The sequence below is a fragment of the Cervus elaphus genome, chromosome 20 (assembly GCF_910594005.1).
Source record: "Cervus elaphus chromosome 20, mCerEla1.1, whole genome shotgun sequence".
NCBI lineage: Eukaryota > Metazoa > Chordata > Mammalia > Artiodactyla > Cervidae > Cervus > Cervus elaphus.
In genome coordinates, this window is record NC_057834.1 from 51,642,848 (window position 1) to 51,664,168 (window position 21,321).

The window sequence follows — 21,321 nt, forward strand, 5'->3', positions numbered from 1 at the left end:
AACTGGGCAAAACAAGCAGCTTGTTTCTAAAGTACAAAATGACCCTATAAATGGGTGTTAACCTGGTCAAGTTTTTCCTGGTTTCACTCTTTTTAACACCAGTGGAGAGTGAAGTGCAGGAAAAATTAATTTTGCAGGTGGTAAAATTCTGCATTCCTTCAGCAGTGCTCTGTGAATAAAGTTTCCCAAAGGGAAGGGTAAGCGGTGATTCTGAAGTATGTTTTGGAAGACCTGGGACAATCTAGAACGCAACCAGAGAGGGCAGGGAACTTCCGTTAGGATGGCTAAGCAGCCAGGCTTTGGGCTATGAGGTACCTGGGCAGGGTTTCCCAACCTGACAACGCCACCAACTCACCCGGGACTGACTGAGACAAGCTCTGAGCCATGTGCTGACGCCCTGTGGGGTTTGGGAACCGCTCTTCCGGGTAGGACACATTTGTATAGTATTTGCCTCAGCCTCTCATATATTCATTCATAAAGACATAAGGAAGTAGAGGGTCAGAGAAGTTCAACAAACTGCCAAAGGGCCAGTGGGAGGCCACAAAGAGGGAACAGTTGTCCCATTCATCAATATATACCTGGTTCTTGTCCGTGCCTTGACACAGAGTAGGTGCTTAATAAGTACCTGTGGGCAGATGATTAGATATGCTGATGACTGAGACCGAGCCCAACTCTTCACTGTCTGACCAGCATTTTGTTTGTTTGTTTGGTAAAACACCATCAGCCTCCACAGTTTCTTACAAACTGAAACCCAAATATTTTTCTCATGCAATCTTTAAAATTGAGGTATAATTCACATACCATAAGATACATCATTCTTTAAATATTTATGTATTCGGCTACCCTAGGTCTTAGTTGTGACATGCAAACTCTTAGTGGCAGCATGTGGGATCTAGTTCCCTGACCAGTGATGGAACCCACCCTCTGCACTGGGAGCACTGAGTCTTAGCCACTGGGCCACCATGGAAGTCCCTAAGGCTCACCTTTTCTAAGTGCAATTCAGCAGTTTTACTATATTCACAAAGTTGTGCAAACCTCACCACTATCTAATTCCAGAACACTTTCATCATCTCAGAAAAATCTCATCTCAATTAGCAGCCACTCCTATTCCCTTTTCCTCCACCCGCTGGCAACAACTCAATGTACTTTCTGTCTCTGTGGATTTGACTGTTCTGGATAGTTCATGTAAATGAAATCATGTAATATGAAGCCTTTTGTACCTAGCATCTTTCACTTACCATAATGTTTTCCATATTCATCTGTGTGTGGTATGTATCAATAATTCATTCCTTTTTAGGGTCAAATAATATTCCTTTGTATGAAAAACAAATTTATGCTCCAAATTATCTGAAAACTTCCTCCCCCTTTTTTTCATTAATTTTTTGGAATGTTCACCAATGTCCCAGTTTTCCCATCATTGACTTGCAGATTTGGGAAAACTCTTCAAGAAAACCTAATCTGTGTCCAAAAAAAATATCAATACGTTTCCAGCTTTTTCCCACAATTCTGGCTACCCCCAGCCCCTGGAGAAGAAGATAGCAAAGAAGCCAGTTGCCCAAGGTTTACAAGCTATAATCAAACAGAATGGGATCCCTGGTGTTGTGTGAACAGGGATGAAATGGCCATCAGCAGCAGCCAGCTGGCGAGACTCCAGGGGGCTTCCTTCCCCACCCCCTGCCCCCTCCCAGGATTGCGGGGAGGCCTGTCTGGCTCTCTGGAACAATGGAACAAAGAGGCCTCGGAGTAGTTGCAGGAACCTGTTTGACCGAGATTGCTGCTGTAATGAATCAAGCTCCTGAAACTACTTCCACCTCCTCCCTGCGCAAATATCCCTGGGCCCGAAGCCGTGTCTTGCCCCACAGGAGCCCATGCTGGGGCTTGTTACTGGGAAGCTGGAAGAAACGCTGGGGGTGGAGGTGGGGGAGGGAGGACGAGCTCACAGCATCTTTCCTCAGGGAGGGGGTGGAGGCACTGGCCCGCTCAGGGCTGGGAAAGAGAAAGGCTGTTCCGGGAAAGTCCCTGACTAGTCAGTCATTACTGCAGGTCACTGATGTGTAACCAGGGCAGGGGGGCCTGACTGCACGGACTAGGAATTTCATTCCTACCCAGACAGTACTTCCTGGTATACCTTGCTCTTGCTAACACGCTCTGCGTGGCCCACTGTACCAACCAAACCCCTACCCACTCAACAAAGAAAATAATACAGCTCTCTTAAAGAGCTAAGAGTCTGGAGGAAGTGTGCTGTGAGCTTTATGGAGGTGGTCCTATTTGGTCCTTAAAGCTACCCTGTGATGTATGCATGGTGATGATCCTCCCAGCATCAGATAAGAAAAGTGATTCTTAAGGGTTAAATGACTTGCCCAAATCACTTGCTGTATTCAAGCCAAGATTCAAATTCTGGCAGGCTTTCTTGACCTCTGACCACATAGTGATTCTGATGAAGATGAGGATGATGGTGACTTATTGTATTCTTAGATGAAGTAACCCCATGTGAGAGGTACTACTTTTATTCCCATTTTACAACTGATGAAGCTGAGGAGGCCCAGAGCAGCTGATTGGCTGGAGAGCAGGGGGGCTGGAATCAAACTGAGCGCTGACTGGGTGCCAAGCCCCACCCTGAACCACAAAGCCCCGCCCCTCAGAATGACTACCCTGTGGAGTCTGAGTGACCGCTTAGCCTGCCCTCCTTCCTCTCCGCTGTCCTTCACCACCCTCTGCACCTCCAACATTTGAAAAAACCCAAAGAAGTTCCGTGGAGCACTCAAGATGGCACGGTTAGAGGCAGCGCAGGCACAGGAGCTTAGATTTCTGGTGGCTCCTTTGGGCACTGTCCACCCGACCACACTACCTCCCTGGGGTCGCCCAAGCCAGCTGCAGGCTCTGAGCAAGGCATGGGGGAGGTGGGAGCCAAGAGAGCAAGAAAAAGAAGTGGGAGTGAGGAGAAAGGAGCCACCTGGAAGCTTGAGAGCCCGATCAATGAAGAAAAGTCAAACTTCCTCCCCACTGATGCTACCAGATTTGGAATCTACGATTATTCGGCGGCAGCAGTAACACAGGTCTCTCCGAGTGACCTGGCCTCTCAAGGACTCTCCCAGCAGTCCTGACAGCCCCAGTAGAGGGCTTGTGTTCAGGGGCTGCAGACCCTGCCTGCTCTCTGGCCCTGAGCACAACTGCTGGATCTCTTCTGCGGTGAGCTCTCCTCCCTGTTGCGACTGCAGGCAGGCCTGGCTGGAAAGGACCGTTACAGCTCTCTGGTCTTGCCCAGAGCCCTGTGGTGCTGCCCGGCTTCCTCTTCCACAGCCTCCTCTCAGCTCTTGCACTCAGAATGCAGCCAGATCTACTGTTTGACACGTGTGAAAATGAACCATCTCCCCTGCCGCCCCCAGAGGTGTCTGCATCAGCCTGACATCTTCTTTAGAGCACTGGATGAAAGGGTCACAAAGTGGCATTTCTACGTGAGCTCATGCTGGATAGATATCCTCCAAGGGCACCGGGGACATTAGCACTAACAAGCTGGAGATGCACTGAGGCTGCTGTCTGAGCATATGGAATACAACCAGTGAGGGGCCCCGAGTGCAAGAGCCCAGGCCCTTGTTCCAATTGAGTTTCAACAGCCTCAGGTTCTTATAAAATGTCTTTGACACTAGTTGCCTCAAATAGGAACACTGACTGCTTAATTGAGCTTCCAAATTCAAATCTGATCAAATTTAAAATGCAGTTCTTGCTAAATATAGTTCCAAGCACTTAAATATCTGCACATTTCATCTTCACGGCAGGCCTGTGCTTATAGGTAGTCATCATTGTTCAGTCGCTAAACCGTGTGTCTGACTCTTTGCGACCCCATGGACTGTAGCCCACCAGGCTCCTCTGTCCAAGGAATTTCCCTGGCAAGACTACTGGAGTGGGTTGCCATTTCCTTCTCCAGGGGATCTTCCCAGCCCAGGGATTGAACTCTTGTCTCCTGCATTGCAGGTGGATTCTTTACCACTGAGCCACCAGGGAAGCCCTTGTAAGCAATAGGTACTGTCATTATCATCTTCCATGATATGCAGTTAGGGAAACAAAGGTATGGAGAAGTTAAGTAGCATCCCTCAGGCACGTGACTAATCAGTGGTAGAACTGGGGTTCCAACCCAGGCAGTCCAGCCTCAAGCCCTGGACTGTAACCGCCACCTCTGCTTCTGTATCGTTTGCCTTTCCCACCAGTTCCAGGACCCAAGAGCTTGAGCTTCCTAGACAGCACTAGTACTAAAGGACCCACCTGCCAATGCAGGAGACATAAGAGACAAGGGTTCGATCCCTGGGTCGGGAAGATCCTCTGGAGAAGGGCATGGCAACCCACTCTAGTATTCTTGCCTGGGAAATCCCATGGAGAGAGGAGCCTGACAGACTAGAGTTGCAAAGAGGCAGACATGACTGAAGTGACTTAGCATGCTTGCACATACGCAAGAGCTGGGAGACAGAGAAGGGAGCGCTGTGGTACGGAGTGATGGGGTGTTCTAATGTCTCAGGGGCCAGCTCAGGACTGCGGGGCCCATATCATGTCCCCCATCTCTCTCTAACAGGTGACTGAGTGACACCTTGTCAGGGACGTGCTCTCAACTTTGTCTCCCACGGCTCCCAAAGGGCCCCGGTTCAGATGCCATGCGGCTGCTTAGGTACTGAGTGGGCCTTTCTGAGAGGAGACCTCTCAGGTGACTGCCCTCCACACCTTCGTGTCCCAGCATCTGGCCCTGGGTCTGATACATGTGGGCACACAGAATATACCCACCCAATGACACCAGGAGCCCTCCTATTAATGAAGGATAAACATAGTGAAGAGTACTTGACATGAATTAAATGCTGATGGAGTGGGAAGGAAAGAAGACGGAAAATCTTTGCAGTCTCTTCTGCAAGTGCCTGGCATGATAACAATAGTATCATTGTTATCAACAAGCCCCCAAGGTCATGGGGGAGCTTTTTTCTCCATTGTCAGTTGAGGAGATAGAGGCCCCAGAGAGGTTAAGTGGCCTGTGCAGGGTCTTCTAAGTCCAGACACAACCTGTAAGCCACGTGATGCCTGCTTATCTGTGGCACCTCCCTCAGAAGCAATAGTCACAGGACTTGGCCATCCAGCCCGGTTCCCCAAGCCTAGGCCTGTCTCCAGGAGTGAGACTCCGAGTCCCATAACTGCACCTGGGGTAGCAGTGTGGGGGCGGCGGGGGTGTCTCTCAACGTATTTACGGGATGAGTGCCGCCAGCCCCTGAGGATGGGTCGGGAGGACAGTGTGAGGGCCTGGTGGGCAGCGTGCAGAGGGCCTGGACCTGTTACTGCGGGGCCCTTGCTGGGTCTGAGACACACGTGTGTCTGCCAGACAGGCCCTGGCTTCTGGCGTGGTTGAGACTGGCCTGGAACTGGTCCCCCAGGGCTTGTGCAGCCTCATTCCCACCAGGCCCTCCCTGCCTGGGAAGGAGGAAAGTGTAATCATCATCCTTTCCTCCCACAAAGATGTGATTCCCAGAGGCCTCCTGCTCGCCGTGGGAAACCTGGCTCAGCCTGAGCCCTCTGCTCTGGGTCGTGGGATCTCAGGGTCCAGCCTCGTCTGGCATGGAAGGAATCAGAGCTCTCACTGCATTGGGCTCAGTCGTGTCCTACTCTTTGTGACCCCATGGACTGTAGCCCAGCAGGCTCCTCTGTCCATGGGGTTTCCCAGGCAAGAATACTGGAGTGGGTTTCCATTTCCTCCTCCAGGGGATCTTCCTGATCCAGGGATCAAACCTGCATCTAGTTTATTGGTTTTTTTTTTAATTGAAGGATAATTGCTTTACAATATTGGTTTGGTTTCTGCCATACATCAACATGAATTAGCCATAGGTGTACATGTGTCCGGGGTTTCCCAGACGGCGCTAGTGGTAAAGAACTCACCTGCCAATGCAGGAGATGTAAGACATAAGGGTTGGATCCTGGGTTGGGAAGATTCCCCTGGAGAAGGAAATGGCAGTCCACTCCAGTATTCTTGCCTGGAGAATCCCACGGACAGAGGAGCCTGGCGGGCTACAGTCCATGGGGTTGTAAAGAGTTGCACACGACTGAAGCGACTTAGCCCGCACATACGTGTGTACATATGTCATCTGTTCACGGGCCCCAGTTTGAGTTTCCTGAGTCAGACAGCAAATTTCCATTGGCTGCCTATTTTACGTGGGCTTCGCTGGTAGCTCAGACGGTAGGTAAAGAGTCTGCCTGCAATGCAGGAGACTGGGTTCACTCCCTGGGTCGGAAAGATACCCTGGAGAAGGGAGTGGCAACCCACTCCAGTGTTCTTGCCTGGAGAATCCCATGGACAGAGGAACGTGCTGGGCTACCGTCCATGGGGTTGCAAAGAGTCGGACCCGACTGAGCAACTAACATACACACATATGTATTTTACATATGGTAGTGTTTATGCTTCCATGCTACTCTCTCCATTCGTCTCACCCTCTCTGTCCTCCCCCTCGCCTGTGTCCATAAGTCTGATCTCTATGTCTGCATCTCCATTGCTTGCATTCTTTACCACTGGCCCCTCTTCTTTATTTGGATCCAGCTCTGAGATTCCAGGCACACTCAGGGAAATCACTGACAGCCAACTGAACAGGCTGTGGCTCAGCTGCAGGCTAGAAAGAGGGGAAGGGGCCCATGACTCCTGGTGAGGGGGAGGCAAAGGCCAGCAGAGGCCAGCCCATCAGCCCCCAGGTCCACCCTTGTGTCTCCCGCTGTCCATGCCCTCGCTTCCCTCACGTGGACGCTTTCACTCCTGGTGCTCGAGTCTCAAGCACAGACTTGAGCAAAAAGATGCAGCAGTTTGGGTCAGTGTGTGGAGACCACACGCTGTGGGCTGTGGAACCAGAACCCGAGGTGTAGACCAGAGACCCGAGTTAGAATCCTGGCTCTGCTGCTTGCTGGTGTGAGATGCTGGGCAAGTCAGGGACTCTGACTTGTTAAAATGGAGATGATAACATCTTCCCACCCTCCATCAGGACTACATACAAAGATTAAACGCAGAAGTACTTCATAGCCAGTAGCCAGTAAACGCTCGAGAAATACTGGTAAAACCAAGGTTGGGCAACATGATCACAGGCTTCCTGCACGTAAAGAACAATGCCCTGTGTGCATAAAGGAAGAAGTTGGTAGATGGACTTCGTGAGAAAAAAGGAAATTTCAGTTTGATGAAAGAAAACAACTCTTGGCTGTCTGGGTTATTGATTCTGTACTAGACCTTTAGGGAGGCCAGAGGGTCTCAGCGCTGGAAACATTCAAGAGAGAAGACAGACAAATGTTCTGGGTGGAGCCTGCCTGGATATGTGGAATGTTTGGGAATCCCTTCTGGCTTTGAGAATGGCGGCTTCTCCAACTAATGACCACAGAGAATAGCTCTCTACTTTCAATGGTGAAATAACTGCTAGTGTACAAATCTCAAAATAATAATATTTCCTCATTTTTCTTAATCTACCTTTTAAAAAAGAATTACAGGCTGTTCTTTTTGAGAAATACATGGTCATAATCTTAAAAGGCCTCAAAGCTGGGTATATCATTGATAAGAAAATGGTCATTAATTTCAAACTCATTCATTCATTCATTCGTATAGTTGCGACTGTGAGCTAGTCTTGTGCTTAACATTGAATTACAAAAGTGAAATATGGCTCCCAACACTTGCCTTCCTGGTCAAAAAGGGAGGGTCCACAGTGGATGTGTCCCTTTTCCAGGATACCTGTTTTACAAAGAAACAGAAGTGGTCCCTAAGTAGAAACTGAACTTGTAAGTTACAATTTTAGTGACTGAAGACATATGAGGCCAGTGTGGCTGTCTTAATTCTGCTTTCACAGATGAATGAGAATTCATTCCAACAAGGATTCAAGGCTGGGGGTTAACAGAGGTAAACAGGGCTTGCAAGCCTTGGATCAGGAATATCAAAATTAGCTTAATGACTTTAAAACAAAGTAAGTAAGCCTTGCTTTAATCCTGTACTGAGGCAAGGTTCTCATAGTCATACCAGCTGCTATAGCCACCCCTGCAGCCTTCAATCACTGAATCAGCAACAGGGACCAGAAGGAATCACTCTACGATATACCACCTCCTGGTGTAATTGCATAGGAAAATGTCTTCTCTGCCACACGGGGCCAAAACTGTATCTAGCCCACCCTTGTGCCCAGATCCTTGCACTTAAGACATATGCATTGGATAAACAGATGAATGGCCAGGTTCCTTGTATTCAGGCAGAAGAGTGTCTGAGAATTTCAGAAGAATAATAGCTAAGCCTTACTTTATGTCAGGCACCATCTAAGTGTTATAGACACTAACTCATTTAACTAACATTCAGTCCACAAAATCGGTACTATTGTTATCATCCCCCTTTTACAGACGAGAAACCAAGACATTAAATGACTTGCCCTAAGTCACACTCCAAACGGCAGACCCAGGATTTGGACCATTTGCCCCAAGTGTCCACATGTTTAAGAATCAAGCTGGGCTGACTCCCTGAAGAACAGGTTCTGTTCTTGGAAATATTCAGGGATGCAGAGGGAGTAGGCCCTTTACAGAATACATCATCCAAGATGTCAAAAACTGCCCTTGACTCTGGATGAAACATCCCAACGTTAATGGCAACTCATTTATTAATTTATTGAGGCATGTTTTTTGAGCTTTCCTCGCTCCTCCATAGGCACAAAGAATATTCTCCTCACAAAAAAATGTTCTGTATTCTTAAAAACAAGCATTAAACCACAATTTTGACTTATCCTGTTTATGTAAAAACTCCAGATCATTTGATTTTTCTTGCAGGATCCAATTTTTGTTCCTTCAATCTTTCTCTTTTTATCTCCAAACCTGCTCTGAAACAGAAATGTCCCTGTATGTACATTCCTATTTATAAATCGTGATATGTGGGTTTTCCATCCGAAACAAGCAGCGCCATCTCGTGTGTTCGGCTTCTGTTCAGATCTCTGTCCTCTACACTCGTACCTAGACCCGCGTCTGCCTTCCCTTACGTCAGTCAGTCTTTTGCACCTCAGCTTTACTTTCTACATGAATTCCTGACTGTATTGTTGAATTTCATCCTCTTTGTGAATTTCTGATTTGTCACATGTGATCCTCACTTTCCAGAGTGCTGGCAGCCGCACCTTATTTGTAGCCATCCATCTCTCCTCGGCTGCTGAAAGTGGTGACTGATGCTCTTGAGGAAAACCCCCCGGTGCAGTCTGTGTATTTGATGATACATAAACCCACAGCTAACCCAGATGGCACCATAGTTCCCTGTCCTGTCCTGGGACAGCGACACACCCAGAGAAGGCAGACGCATGGTGTCCAGGTAGCAGCAGCCAATGGCACTCCGGAGGGACCTTCTCAGCCACACCTACAGGCTGCTGGAGGAATAGCCCCACCTCCACTCCCACCCCTACAGTGATAGATGATAAACTCTGAAGCACAAAACCCCATCCATCTCTGTCAAACAATCTAATTTGTCATATAATTCAGCGGATAGATGGAAAAATCACCCAGACCACCCAGATCTCTGCAGGATAGGGCTGCAGGCCATAAAGACCCTCTTCTCTGCTAGAGGTAGTTCTGCCTTCCAGGTAACAAGGGCTGAGGGGTCCACTCTGAATCTTTAGTATGATTTAGCTACACTTAAAGAGACTACACCGGCTCAAAGCAGAGCTGCTAAGAATAGTGTTCATTTTGCCTAGAGTGTATTAGGGATGAGGAAGTGAAGGGAAAAACCTTTCCCAAGAGGCCCCAGGTAGCCAAACAAAGGCTAGGATGCCTGGAGAGAGGAGAGGCGTGTTCAACAGAGGCTGCAGAGAGGGGTTCAAACTGACTGGTGGTGTTAGTCGCTCAGTCGTGTCCAGCTCGTTGTGACCCCATGGACTACAGCCCACCAGGCTCCTCTCTCCTTGAAATTCTCCAGGGAAGAATACTGGAGGGGATAGCCATTTTCTTCTCCAGGGGGTCTTTCTGACCCAGGGATGGAATCCCTGTCTCCCGCATTGCAGGCAGATTTTTCACTAAGCCACAGGGAAGCCAAATTGACTGGATGCCATAGATTTCTTTTCCAGTATGTGGTCCACCCAGGCATGGGGACAGGTCTTCCTTATATCTGTGTGCGTGTTAGTTCCTCAGTCGTATCTGACTCTTTGCAACCCCATGGACTGTATAGCCTGCCAGGCTCCTCTGTCCATGGAATTCTCCAGGCAAGAACACTGGAGCGGATTGCCATTTCCTTCTCTAGAGTATCTTCCCAACCCAGGAGTGAACCCGGGTCTCATGCATGGCAGGCAGATGCTTTACCGTCTGAGCTACCAGTCATCACTTGTCCCCTTCATCCCAATTGCTGGGCCTCTTCAGATCCATCTCCCTCAACCTCATCTGTGTCCCCCCAGAGAACTCAGCGAGGGCTCCTAACAGTCTTCTTTGTCCTAGGGCTCTTGCACCGGAGGGTTCACCAAGAGACTCTGAGGTCTTTCCATTTTCCTGAGTTTTATTCTAAAACAAACCATGAGTCCCCTATACTCTGGGATTCCCGGAAACCATGGAGCTTTTATATGTGGATACATGGGCGTGCTTTTTCCAGCACTTGGACTTGTACACACAAACACATACACACTGGTACAGAGCTTATTCTCAGGGACTTGTTACAACCTAAACTCTTTCTTACTGATTGGGAGTCGGGGAGAGAGATGGTGAAGGTTTAGGTTATGCTTTCTCTTAATAAACATTTCTTTTTTTCTTACTAAACAAACTTTTTGTTTATGACATAAAGTTTTTCTTTCTCAGTTCTTCAAGGTTTAGGCTTTCTGTGCTCTTGAAGCCATCAGCTTGTCTTAATGAGGCTTGTATCTGCTTTTCATATGAATCATCCTTCCCCTGGGGGGGGGGGGCAATGAATGCTGTAAATTGAATAAGAAGAGGGCAGAGCTCTCAAGGAAATAGTGAGAGGGAGGAAGGGAACCCCATTCACTAACTCAGAGCTTTGACACCAACTGTAGTAAAGAACCTACCTGCCAATGCAGGTAGATGTAAGCGATGCGGGTTTGATCAAGGGTCAAAAACATCCCCTGGAAGAGGGCACAGCAACTCACTGCAGTATTCTTGCCTGGAGAATCCCATGGCCCGAGCAGCCTGGCAGGCTGCAGTGTAGGGTCACACGGAGTCGGACACTCTGAAGCGACTTGGCATGCACACATCAATCAGAAGCCCACTTAGTTTGAAAGTTTTAGGAACTTGTAGAAAACTAAGGATGCAGGCTCAAAGTTCTTGGTCAACAGAGTGAATGTTCTGGGGAGCTCTGAGGGATAACAAATTATCCGTTTTAAGAGATGGCGCAGAGCGCTGAGCACCAGACTGGAGTTTCTCTGTTCTGGGGTTGCACTTTCTGACTCTTCGGCTGGTCAGTTTTTACAGGCAATTTAGCAAGTGGAATTCAGCTTTGAGTTACAACCAGGCACTTCCCTGTGAAACATTTAATTTCTTTATTCAAGATGTTTACCGTTTCCTTTGAATAAGCTGCTTTGTGTCTGGAGTTCTCATCTGGCTCATTTTGTAGAATAATCCTGGAATTGAGGGTATGCGCCAAATAACCTAAGGAACCCTCATGGAAAAGCAGCACTCTGCTTTCCCTCTTAGAAACCATGCATGCGCAGAGCTTACTCAACCTTCTTGCATCCTGCTTCAGATGGCTATGAGTTCCTGGAGATCCTGAAGCAGGTTGCCCGGGACAACACAGACAACCCGGACCTGAGCATCGTATGGATCGACCCAGACGACTTTCCTCTGGTGAGTGACTCAGACTGAGACCTCGTCCTTGGTCACCGTCACAGTCTCATGTTTGTGTTTAGCGGGAGAACTGGATGCACAAAGGAGGAGGTAAAATAGGAGGGGCACTTGCAGAAGCCCAGTGGCTGCCTCTACCCAATGTGAAGATCTTGGCCCCTGGGACAGCACTGAACTTAAGGCCTGGTGCCCACACTGACCTGGTAAGACTTACTGTTCTCATTCCCTGGAGGCCAGAGTTCCTCTGGGGCCCACTTAAGTGTGGGTGAAATTCTTCTGCCAACGGTTCCATAGCTGCCTACCACTCCTTGCTCTAACCTTTTTCATTTTCTGAGGGGGACCATCACTCTGGGGCAATCCGAGTTTCTAAGTAATAAACCTTCAGAAATGAACATTCTGCATGGAGTTAAGAACAACTTCTGGGCAGGCAGGGACCCTGTCTGTCTTGTTCATCATGCTCTCCTAGCATAATATCTAGCACCTGTTGAATGTGTAAGGCCCTTAAACTCTTGCTGGGTCAATGATCAAAGCCTCGATTATGCTTTATTTTAAAGAGAATAAACAGAATTTGTAGCAATATGTGAGCCCAGTGGTAATGAATGTAGCTCATATACTCTATTATATACCCAGAACTATGGTAAATTCTTTACATGCATCATCTCATCTAATCCTCTCAACAACCCTATGAAGTACAGACCATTGTAATACCTATCTTACGGGATGACAACTGGAGAGGTTTAAGCTGTAAGTGGTAGATGTGATCTTCTAACCTAGGTCTATGTGATGCCAAAGCTTGGTCTATTAGTCAATAGACTTTAGGTTGAGCTAAATGCTGATACTCAATACTAGCTATCATTAGGATATAAATGATAAGGACTCCCCTGGTGGTCCAGTGGTTAAGATGCCACACTTCCACTGCAGGGGCTACGGTTCCATCCCTGGCGGGGGACCAAAGATCCCACATGCTTTTCGGTGAGACAAAAAATAGGAAAAAAAAAAAGAATATAAATGATCTCTATCTTCTTCCAGGAATTATCATTTGTTGCATAGGTCACAATTGATCAAACTATGATTAAATATACAAAAATGAAGAGTGTCAGTGATCTCAGGGGTCCTGGAACCCAATCCTACATAGAGGATGAGTGAATCGAAGGCAGAGAATTCCATGTCACCTAAGGCCAATGTCATAATTCTGGGCAACCATAACAAAGTCATGATGCTTATAAGATGCTGTATATTATAGTTTTGTTTGTTTAGCCGTTACCTGGTTTTAGTTCTCATTTATCTGGACTATTTTGTTTTGCAAGCTCACAGATGGTCTGCTTTTCTCCCGACCTGCTCTATGTTTGCCTTGCTTTTTGCAAATAAGAAATCTTCAGACTTCTGATTTCCAAGTTCTTGACTATCCCCTAGTCCCCATCAGACCATATATTTGTTTGGAAGACTTTCTACCACTGAATATCTCCATTTTCTTACCCCATGGCCCCTTACTCGTTGAGTCCTGCCCCAGTCAGATATTAGTCCACATGAACCAAAGTCTGTCTGAATGGAGAAGTCTTCTTCTTTCTTGCAAGCCCACTTAGAGCTGGTGGGCACTTACACTTACACCACTGCTTTCCTAGACATCTCACGAGCAAACAGGCTCAAGGTAAGGGGTTTTTAAGTGAGATATTGTGGCGGGGAATGGCTCCTTCACCACACATAAACTATAAAAGAACCACAGGGAATTTGGGAAACAACTTTGGACCATCTCTGTAATATTCTTCCTTCCAGCTGTAGAAGCTTTTATATTACATGCTTTCATAGTTTGTGTTATGACATCTTTTTTCCATGCTTATTTAAAGTGCTGAATGCCAAGTCTTCATTTTCCTCCATGCCCACAGCTGTTTTGGAGACCTTTAACCAATGGTGACCTCATTACTGTGATGGGATGGCAGGTGGGTCCAGCCACAAAAAGTGGCTTGAACAGGGGATGATGCTTGCTGTCTAATTTTATTTTTTGTTGCTACAGCTTGTTGCCTATTGGGAAAAGACTTTCAAGATTGACCTCTTCAAGCCACAGATTGGGGTGGTGAATGTGACAGATGTGAGTATACCTCATGAAAGCTTGCTCAAATAACTTCCACCTGCCCTGGTTTCTGCCACACAGCCCAGACTGTGAGATCCTGTATAAGAGTCCAGCCCCTCATGAAATGAGCAGGACCCTTGGCCTTGCTTTAGAAAGCTTTAGCTCAGGAGACTTGCCAACATGGACCGATCCTAGTCTGAGTCAGGGGTGGGGTCAGGGCAACCAAAAATACTTTTGCTTTTCACCTTATATCCTACCATTCTCTTTTTAAACTGTTTTAATGTAAGCAGAATTTTAATCATTATTAGTGATTTAAAAAAGTGAAAAAGTGAAAGTTGCTCAGTCATGTCTGACTCTTTGTGACCCCATGGGCCATATATCGTCCATGGAATTCTCTAGGCCAGAATACTGGAGTGTGTAGCCTTTCCCTTCTCCAGGGGATCTTTCCAACTCAGGGATTGAACCCAGGTCTCCCACATTGTGGGCGGATTCTTTACCAGCTGAGCCATAAGGGAAGCCCAAGAATACTGGAGTGGGTAGCCTTTCCCTTCTCCAAGGGATCTTCCCGACCCAGGAATCGAACTGGGGTCTCCTGCATTGCAGGCAGATTCTTTACCAATTGAGCTATCAGGGAAGCCCAGTAATTTGAAAATTAGTTTACAAAATAATAAATGTAGAATTTCCCAGGTAACTGAACATCCACCAAGAGAGTGAAATGACATTGCTAAAGAATGAAAAAAGAAGAACATTGCTAACTGGCTATATAAACGAACAGTGGAGGGATTCCCTGGTGGTCCAGTGGTTAAGACTCTGAGCTCCCAATGGAGGGAGCATGGGTTCGATCCCTGGTTGGGGAACTAAGATCCCACATGCTGTGTGTCTAATAAATAAAATAAAACAATGTAAAAAAATTTAAAAAAACAGTGAAATATATATAGTATATATAATGCAATGGAATATAGATTTCCTTTTATATTGCACGAACAGGATACTATGCGTACCATTTGCTACTAAGCATTTCTGTTTAATGGGCTTCCCAGGTGGTGCAGTGGTAAAGAATCGCTTGCCTGTGCAGGACATGGGTTCGATCCCTGGGTCGGGAAGGTCCTGTGTGCACATATTCCTGATAAGTGTAAGTGACCTGGGGTTCACTCAGCACAGTCGCTTGGAAGCCTCTGGCCTGGCTGATCCTTCGTGCACTCACTCTCACACTCATTCTGTCTCTGGATGCAGGCTGACAGTGTGTGGATGGATATTCCAGATGATGATGACCTGCCCACAGCTGAGGAGCTGGAAGACTGGATTGAGGATGTACTTTCTGGGAAGATAAACACGGAGGATGATGACAATGATGATGAAGAGGATGAAGACGACGACAATGACGATGATAATTCTGATGAAGAGGACAATGATGACAGTGATGACGATGATGAATAGCCTCCAACTCCAGACGAGTTTCACGAAGACATAACCACAGCTACCCACTGCCATGCAGACAGGCAAAGTGGCAGCGAGCAGCCCCGGCCCTCGTCCAGCCAGTTCCTTTCCTTTTATCGACACCTCTTTCCCCACTTCTTTCTCATCAGATGTGCAACTCGGCAAATGCCTTCCTAAATCCAGCAGTCCCACTCACTCAGCAAGGACAGTGGGGAATGATTGCCGTGTTGGCTGTCTTGACTGTTATGAAAAAGCTTTCATTCATTGTCAGATCATCAGTGGCCACGGCAGTGCCCGAATCTGGTTGTCTAGAGAGAGCAATTCCCTAACACCTCGGCTCAAGTTTACTTGTTTGACTATGATGGTAGCAGAATGGACAGCTTGCTAAGTCACAAGCATGGTGTGACCTTACAACCAGAGCCCAGGGAAGACACACAGTCCATTTAGCCCCTGTGCCTAGAATATCAGTTAGGATCCCTCCTCAAGCCGAGAGGATCCCTCTTAGGGAAGGCTCAGTCTTGGAAATAGGTTTCGTAAATCAGCTTCTCTTGGTTCTATTAAACTTATTATTTTAGGTGTAGATCTGATCATTATGAACTCAGATCCAAGCCTTTGGATGGCTATTGAGAGGTTTTGAAAAACATGCATACTGATGTCACCATCATTTCTAGTATATTAGGATATTGGGATGGGAGGTTGATTTGCTCTCTGAACTTCCCTGTAGATGACCTTCTTGCATATACACACAGGGGTCGGGAGAGCTAGAAGGATTAAATGTTTTAATTCTTTCTGATGTCTTTAGGTCTCTGATGGGTTCAGCTGGCGTCCTAGCTTGAGCTGGGATCCTGATATCCCTCTGTCTTGTCGCTGCTAGTCAGCCTTCCCATTCAGAGTCCAAGTTGGTTTTTCAAGAGGGCAATTCACTCTCCACTGATCAGTGCTCCCACAGCTGAACAGGACAACAGTCATTAGGATTCATAATGATGCTCTGAGGCACTGAAAAAATCCCCAAGTGCCTTTCAAACTCTCTAGAAGTTATATTGTGCTCTATAGTTTTAGCATTGGGTGTGCATTCTAATGTTCTAATTTATTTTCTCAGTCTTTTAACACATGTGTAAGACACTGCAAATTCTTTGAAAATAGGACGATCCTTTTATGGAATAGCAGTCATTAAAGTTTTATTTTGAAAGTACTGAGATTATCTTGAAAATCCTCTCTTGATTTTTTGTTTTTCTGCTCATTCTCTCCCCTCTGGGCTCCTGTTCTTCCTCTCTATTCCTTCTCAGTTTTCTTTTCTTCTTTCTGTTCCTTTGCCTACCCTTTAAATGTCAGTCTTCCACAGTATCTCTCGGCTCTCACCTTCTTCCAAGGTATCCAAGCTATCATCCATGCCCATCAGCTAATAACTTCCCAGTCTGGGTCTCTAACCTTGACCTCTCTCCTTGGTTTTAGACTCACTCATTCAACTGCTGCTGGACATCTTGGTTTGGATATTGTACAAGTGCTTCAAACAACATCACAAGACCAAAACTCACTACCCTCTCCCTTAAACGCGTCCTCCCCTTCATGAAGTTCAAATGACTAATATCAGCATCTGTCCAATTGCCTGTGTGGTCTCAAGGGGAGCCCTTCCCCTCTGCTCCCATGGCATGTTGTACACATCCCAAATCCTGGCACTTATCATTTAACATGTAACACATATTTGCACATCTGTTCTTTCATTAACTCATACGTAGGCTCCTTGGAGACAAGAGATTTATTTACCATTGTATCCCCAACTCTTAGCACTTTGCTCAGCACAACGTAGACCCTCATTTATTGAACTGATGGGTGAATAATTGTCGGCACTGTTGGATCACAGTGCTTCCAAGACCTCCTTATTTTTCTTTCTGCCTCACAAAGCAAGGCAGACACTTCCCAAGCTGGGCTATGTAGCTATCCAGAGAGACTCAAATAAGCTCTGGGAGAGGTGAATTTATAAAGTGATCTTTGAAGCTAATCTTTCAAATAGCCAAGAAATGTGTTCTGTCATCAGAGTGGTTTATTTCCCAACCCAGGAAAATTCCCTGGTTCTCAGAGGCCTGACTAATATGCATTAAGTTTAAATCATGCCATGCTGCTCCTGTTTTAGAAGCACTGAGTGGTAAGCTAGTAATATCTGTAAGTAGTAGCACTGTTTTGTTATTTGTCTAAAACTTTTTCAGCTATTTATTGAATATTTGGAATGTGCTCAGAGCACTATGCTATATGCTTTTAATGTATTTCCCCATTTAATCCTTAAAAAGATCTTATATGCGTTTTGTTATTTTTCCCATTTTAGGTGGGAAAACTGAGTGAGGCACAGAGGCTTCAAGTAATTTTCCCACAGAGTCACACAAATACTTTAAAGGAATGTAAACATAACCCCATTTTTATACTTAAAGATTTAAACTAAATTTAATTCTTCAAATTATGCAATCAAAGGATTCCATTTCTTTTACTCAGATGGTATCTCAAGATGGACTCAAGGGAATTTCTTTTAATCCTTTTTATTGTTTAAGCCAAGATGTCTTTCTTCCTTTCATTCTGGAAGCAAGTAATCAATTTGCAGTGCTAGTAATGTTGCCTAATTAGAACTGTGTGATCTGACCTTCCTGCAAGAAAGCCAAAAAAAAAAAAAATTTGCATTATCAAGAATAAACATTTAAATGTATTTCTTTAGAATATCATATCATAATTGAAATGAGTTTGTCTTTTCTGTAACAAGGTTGTGTACTGTCCAGGCCCTAGCTTGTATCCCCCAGGAAGCCCAGTCTATCAATGATGTGACCAGTCAGAGGTCATTATCAAATAACTTTTGATCAACACTCCCTGGTTGATATCCCCTCAAGTGCTGGCGGATCTCGTGGCCTGTCCTCGAACTTCCCACTCTCACCACGTCTCCTCAAGTCTGTTCAGTGTCAGAATCATGTCTGAGTTTTAGAAAACACAGATGACTGTCACCAGCCCAGACCTACTGATATACCATCTCCAGACCCGGGCCTGACCCTCTGCTGGGGACAAATGCAAGTCAACACCGACCGCTGCTCTTCCTGCTGCTCTTCCCACTCCCTTCCCAGTCACCTCGTCCAGCCCCTAGCATCCAACACCACCTGTCTCTAGCCAGGCTTCTTCTGGGTCCCAAGCCCCTCACTCCAGCCATCTTCCCTGGACAGCATCACCTGGATGTCCCTATAGGCACCTCAGACCAACACAGTTTTGGGATTTTAAGGGGATGCCCTTAAAAAGTAGCTCTCTTGAGACTTCCCTGGTGGTCCAGTGGCTAAGACTCTGAGCTCCCAATGCAGGGGGCCTGGGTTCCATCCCTGGTCAGAGAACTAGATCCTGCATGCCTCAACTAAACCCCAGCACAGTAAAAAAAAAAAAAAAAAAAAAGTAGCTTTTCCTGAGATCTGAACCAACTGAGAAAGTAGGTCCAAAAGTCAGCAGAATACCACCCTGATTACAAAGAAGCAGTAATTTGGAGACTAGAGATTAGGTAAATGGGCTTCCCAGTTTCCTGTCTCCAAGTTCAAGTCATCTGAGGGAATCAGGTGTGCAGAGAGGACCACTGCCCTCAGGGGTCATGGATGGAGAGGCAGGAGAAATGGACTGGATCCTTCCCCCAACACACACATTAACTTCATCCTAAGAAACATGGACAAATGGCTGCCACCCGCTAACCAGGTAACTCACTCCATCTCAGTACAGGAATAAGGGCTGGGCAAAGGGCCAGCAGTGTTTGGGGAAAGTCCTTCACAGAAGCACAGGAATGGGGAAGAGGTATCGCCCTCCGACAATCTCCCAGCCAGAAATCTTAGAACCATTTCGCTGTCTCCTATTCCCACATCCAACAGGAAGCAAGTCCTGTCCTCTTCTCTTCACTTGCTCTTACTGTATAATTAAGGCTTTACAGTCTCAGCTGGGTGACAGCAAGGTTCTGACTGCCCTCCCATCTCCAGTCCCGCACACTGCAATCAAGAGTTTTTTTGAAAATGAAAAACTGATCGCATCACATACATGCTTAAAATTCTTCATTGTGCTTTAATCGCTCAGTCATGTCTGACTCTCTGCCACCCTGTGGACTGTGGCCTGCCAGCCTCCCTGTCCATGGGATTTCCCAAGCAAGAATACTGGAATGAATTTCCATTTCCTTCTCCAGGGAATCTTTCCAACCCAGGGATTGAACCCATATCTCTTGTGTGTCCTGCATTGCAGGTGGATTCTTTACCCTCTGAGTCATCAGGGATGTGGTGTTCTATTCCCAAGTGTTTAAACACTTTGTGTTTTTAAAGATTAAAAGGACAAAGAGCAAGTATTGATCAGAAAGTTGTCTGATGGCCAATTGTGGAGTCTAGGCTGTGGGGCATGAGGTTGGGGAGGAAAATATGAGGTAGCACCTGTAAAATTAAACCTCCTTGAAGAGTCTCTCCTCCACAAGAGAAAAGCAAAGTCTGAGTAGAGCTAATGCTGGTGATATCTGGGCTCAGGGATGAAGAGCACTGGTCTCGCTGGGGTGATTGCTGCTACAAACATGGAGTACCATCTTGGAAGGATGGCATCCAAGCCTAAGTGAGGGCATCCACCCTCACTTAGATTATAACATCCAGTTGTTACTTCAGCAGAAGTCAGGTCAGTACCACCGCCAGTGAACTGGGGGGTCAGGACTAGCCTTGTCTTTGGGTTAAAACCAATTTCCTTTGTAGGACATGGAGGTCTATGCAAACTGTCTCTTGTCTACCTTACCCAGCCTTACTTCTCATGGCACCTCCCAACTGTCTACCCCTCTACTCTGGACATGAGTTTAAGCAAACTCCAGGAGATAGTGAAGGACAGGGAAACCTGGCATGCTGCAATCCATGGGGGTCACAAAGAGTTGGACAGGACTTAGTGACTAAAGAGCTACTCTCAGAAATTGGCCAAAGCTGCTTGGCTGTTTAACACCTCAAAGCCTTGGCTCATGTTCCATCTACCAGAATGCCTGTCCTTCCCCACCTGTGCCTGCCTAGCAAACTCCCATAGAGATACACTCTATGACTCTTCTCCAGTCATGTCCCAGGCAAATTGGCCACTTCCTCTGCTTAGTCCTCACAGCACCCTGTGGCGGTCTTTGGCAGAATCTGCAACTTACTGTATTTAAGTGCATGCCCCTCCCCCCATTAGTCTGAGAGTGATCTTAGGGAGAAGATTTTGGCTGATTCTGTTCTAACCTCAGGGTCTAAGTTCTGATTGGTACTTAATAAATAGTATTTGACTGAATACTCTGCTAAACCCTATGCAAAGCTAATTTAACAGCTATTAGTACCATTAAGAATGTGCTAGTGATTCTTGAAAGTCAGTCTCATTCCAAGTTTTTTGGCAACAGTGTCATCTGTTTAGATTTGCTTAGGGTAGCCAATTGCTGAAGAAATAGGAACACTATCTCCTTGGCTCAGTACGATTTCCAATGGAGGATATTCTCTTCCCTTGGGTTAGCAAAGTCTCCCAGGAATATACTCCTCATGGTGGGAAGCAAAGCAGTGTGGAGATGACAGCAGAAGTCCCAGGCTCCATTCTCTGAAAATGGGATAACCACAGCCACCTAAATGTCAAATGCATTTATTTTAATACATCCGCAGACCCAAATGGGAGAGAGACGAATTAAAGACCACTTTCAAGATAACCTGGTATTGTATCAATCTGGATTCTTTAGAGCAGTGATGACTAAACTTCTTAATGTCAGCCCTAGAACCCCACAAAATGCCAATAATTGCCCTTACAATAGTCATAAATGATTAGGTTACACCCGGTAGTCTTAGCATTGAGTGTGTGCCATGTTCCCATTCATTCATTCACTCATTGCAATATTCAGTCAATGGACCTTTAAAACTGATTACCACATGCAGATCACAGGAGGCAAAACTGAGTGGGCAAGACGGGAGAGCTGAGCAAGGAACTAGAAAAGGAAAAATGTTTAAAGCCTCCATGTCAGTTCTAAATGCATCATCATTTTGTCTAAAACCAGATGAATTCTCAGA

General features: G+C 46.3%; 1 protein-coding gene across 1 annotated transcript in view; it reads left to right on the forward strand.

The window, feature by feature from the left end:
* CASQ2 (calsequestrin 2) overlaps positions 1 to 16,484 on the forward strand; it is a 73,706-nt gene extending 57,222 nt beyond the window's left edge. The window contains exons 9-11 of the mRNA XM_043877496.1: positions 11,684 to 11,784; positions 13,793 to 13,867; positions 15,083 to 16,484. Of these exons, the coding sequence (XP_043733431.1) occupies positions 11,684 to 11,784; positions 13,793 to 13,867; positions 15,083 to 15,286 (380 nt within the window). The 3' untranslated portion in view covers positions 15,287 to 16,484. The remainder of the gene's footprint in view (positions 1 to 11,683; positions 11,785 to 13,792; positions 13,868 to 15,082) is intronic.
* Positions 16,485 to 21,321: the final 4,837 nt, after the last annotated feature.